The 3061-nt window shown below is 39.7% G+C and overlaps 1 protein-coding gene across 1 annotated transcript; it reads left to right on the forward strand.

Moving 5' to 3' along the window:
• The first annotated feature begins 304 nt into the window (after positions 1 to 304).
• Positions 305 to 2844, forward strand: LOC118043646 (transcription factor TCP4). The gene is made up of 2 exons (XM_035051677.2): positions 305 to 2437; positions 2543 to 2844. The coding sequence occupies exon 1, from the start codon at positions 1365 to 1367 to the stop codon at positions 2403 to 2405; it is 1041 nt and encodes a 346-aa protein (XP_034907568.1). The 5' UTR covers positions 305 to 1364; the 3' UTR covers positions 2406 to 2437; positions 2543 to 2844.
• Positions 2845 to 3061: the final 217 nt, after the last annotated feature.

The following is a 3061-nucleotide window of genomic DNA, read 5'->3' on the forward strand; positions in this document are numbered from 1 at the left end:
TATTTTCTAGAGATAAAAGCTAAAAATCATTAGAAATAAAATCTTCATAGCCAAGCACGTCTGTGTTTCTTGCATCTCCATCTCTTCTTACTAGGAACAGCAATCAAAGGCTGTCTTGGTGAACCCACACTTATTAATAGTGGAAATATAAAGTATACAGTAGAAGAGAAACCAGAAAAAGCAGTTAGATATCATTATCAAAGCTTGGAAAGCAGTGTGCAAAAGTGGTGGCAAATTGAGTCATCTCTTTATAATTCATGGCTCTAATTATAACACAACAATTCTGAGAAACAAGCCATTGAGAAAAAGTAGCAACTAGCAGAGAGAGAGAGAGAGAGAGAGTGGGGTAACTAGAAAGATGGATGGATGTATAGATTTTTATTTTATTTTTTCAACTTAAGATGTTGCTGTTACATTAGTGTTTTGTGGGGCTGTGATGACAAAATATCTTTAATCTCCTTTCTGACCAGACTCTGCCACCCTTTTCAGAGGCATCAAAATAGCTCCCATAGGCCAAGTTAGGATTTTGCTCTTCTATTACTGCTGCCTAACTTTTCCCTTTACCTTCCTCCTTCATCTTCAAGCTCTTGTAGTAAAGAGCAAAGCTCGTTCTATCTCTCTCCTTTCTCTCAAGTTTTCAGTTTTTTTAAATCTTTATATTTCAATTTTCTTCTTTCATTGGGTCCAAATTCTAGTTCAATCTTGTTTTGTTTTGCTCGCAAATTTTTGAGCTTGCATAGAGAAACTCACCCCATTCTAGTCTATTTTTCCTCTGACATCTTACTCTCTGTAGAGATAAAGATAGATGAGTTGGTAATAAATTTACTAAAAAAAACCTTGAAATCAAGTTTGTTGGGCAGGCTGGTTTTTCTTGTGTTGTGTGGATTTTGGACTTAGTGGTGTTCTTGGGGTGTGGAATCTGAGGAGTGCAATGGCAGGAGTTTTTGGGATCAGCAGCAATAGCAGGAGGAGTATCAGCTTTATGTTGTGTGGCAGCAGGAAGCGACAACAGTAGAAGAATCAAGATTAAAGGGGAGCAAAGCAAGGAGTTTATAATTTAGTGTACTATAAAACCTTTGAGAAATCAAAAACTTTTAGGAGAGCAAAATCTAAAGATTAGGAATCTGGATTTCCAGAGAAATCAGCAGCATCCACAGAATCCTATCCACCAAATCATACAACCAAGACCAGAAGAAACAGAAGAACATAGCTTAGGCATACACAGCCTTTCCAAACGCCCTCAACCTCTCCAAAACCAACAACACTATGGGGAAGCCATAAATTCAAACCAAACAGAAGCAGTACCAAACACGCAATCATTACGCCAAACCATTGAATATGCAAAATATAGACAAAGACCAGATATGAAGAACAACGGAGGAGAAATTATTCAGGTCCAAGGTGGCCACATTGTTAGGTCCACAGGGCGTAAAGATCGCCACAGCAAGGTTTACACAGCCAAAGGTCCTAGGGACCGCAGGGTTCGATTATCTGCACACACTGCAATACAATTTTATGATGTTCAAGACCGGCTAGGCTATGATCGACCCAGCAAAGCTGTTGATTGGCTTATCAATAAAGCGAAGAATTCAATTGACAGGCTTGCTGAGCTGCCACCGTGGCAACCACCAGCTAATAATATTAATGCGAACTTGGAGGAGAACCAGAACGCTGGATCTAGTGAAATGGCAATCGCAGAGGAACCAGAATCATCTGGCTATAGTTTTCAGCTCCACGGGCAATTGACTGATCACAATCCAAGCAATGGTTCATCTTTCCTTGCACCAACTATGGACCCTGATACCATTCCTGATACCATGAGATCTTTCTTCCCAACAAGCTCCACAAACTCATCGATGAACTTCCAAAGCTATCCTACTGTAATTTCAAGAACCGCAAACCACACTGAAGATCTTGGCCTATCCCTCCACTCTTTCCAAGACCAAGTTCTACTTCATGAGCAGTCACAGGCAGACACAACCCATACACCTTCTACTGATCAGACTCTTTTTGAAGGGTCAGCTCCAGTAGGGTTTGATGCTAATTTTCAGAGAATGATGGCTTGGAGCAACGACACAAATGCAGACAATAGAGTTGCTGGGGGATTTACATTTAACCCCCCACCATTGACACACCACCAAGCAATGTTAGCCCAAGGCTCAGCATTCTCTCAGAGGGGAACCCTTCAGTCCAGTTTTCCGATTTCCATTCGCGCATGGAATGATCTTCATATGGCATCCACAGACCATCATAGAACACAGGAACTTCATCAGTCTTTGATTTTTGGCAGCAGGTTTGCGTCTGAGGGATTGGCCGGTTTTAGCATTCCAGCACGAATTCATGGTGAGAATGAGCATAATGTTGTCTCAGACAGGCCACCCTCTTCTCCAAATTCTCAGAATTGATTATAGAGCTGAACATCTTGTTCATGTGCAAGGTACTTCAACTTTAATGACGGAAGAAAATGAGTTTCCTTCCATTGAAATTTTCGAAAATCTCCTCAATAACTCTTCTCTAATTACTTATTTCTCTTTAATTTTAGTATACAACGGAATCAACCAGGGTGATTGATTATCAAACTGATGAAAAGGAAAGGAGCAGAAATTCAAGCGATTTCAGTTGCATACTTTGGCCTATGAGAACAAAACATCTGGTTGGATTCAACATTTTTTTGCCCAAAAATGTTTAAATGGATTCTCCAAGAATTTTATATTGCTCTTATTTGTTTATTAAGTGAGCTCTTTCGGCTCAACTCTATAATACTGTGTTTGACTGTTACCTAATCTTAATTTTCTGCTAGACTTGAATATTTTGGATTATTTACCATTTTTGCTGTTTTTTGCTCTTGCTGCAAACCACAATATTATGATCTTCTTTCTTAGACAAACACAACACTAGAGAGAAGCTCATGGTCACTATAATTCTCATTTGTCCTTCCTCTTTTCCCTTTTAGGAAATTGATTGTCTCCGCATTTTCTGCTCCCAAGCACAATGCATGGAATGCCACACTTCATAACTAGTAGTTGCCGTATTTTATCTTCTCTCAAAGGAGGGAAGGCAT

This window comes from Populus alba, chromosome 13 (assembly GCF_005239225.2).
Source record: "Populus alba chromosome 13, ASM523922v2, whole genome shotgun sequence".
NCBI classification, from domain to species: Eukaryota; Viridiplantae; Streptophyta; class Magnoliopsida; order Malpighiales; family Salicaceae; genus Populus; species Populus alba.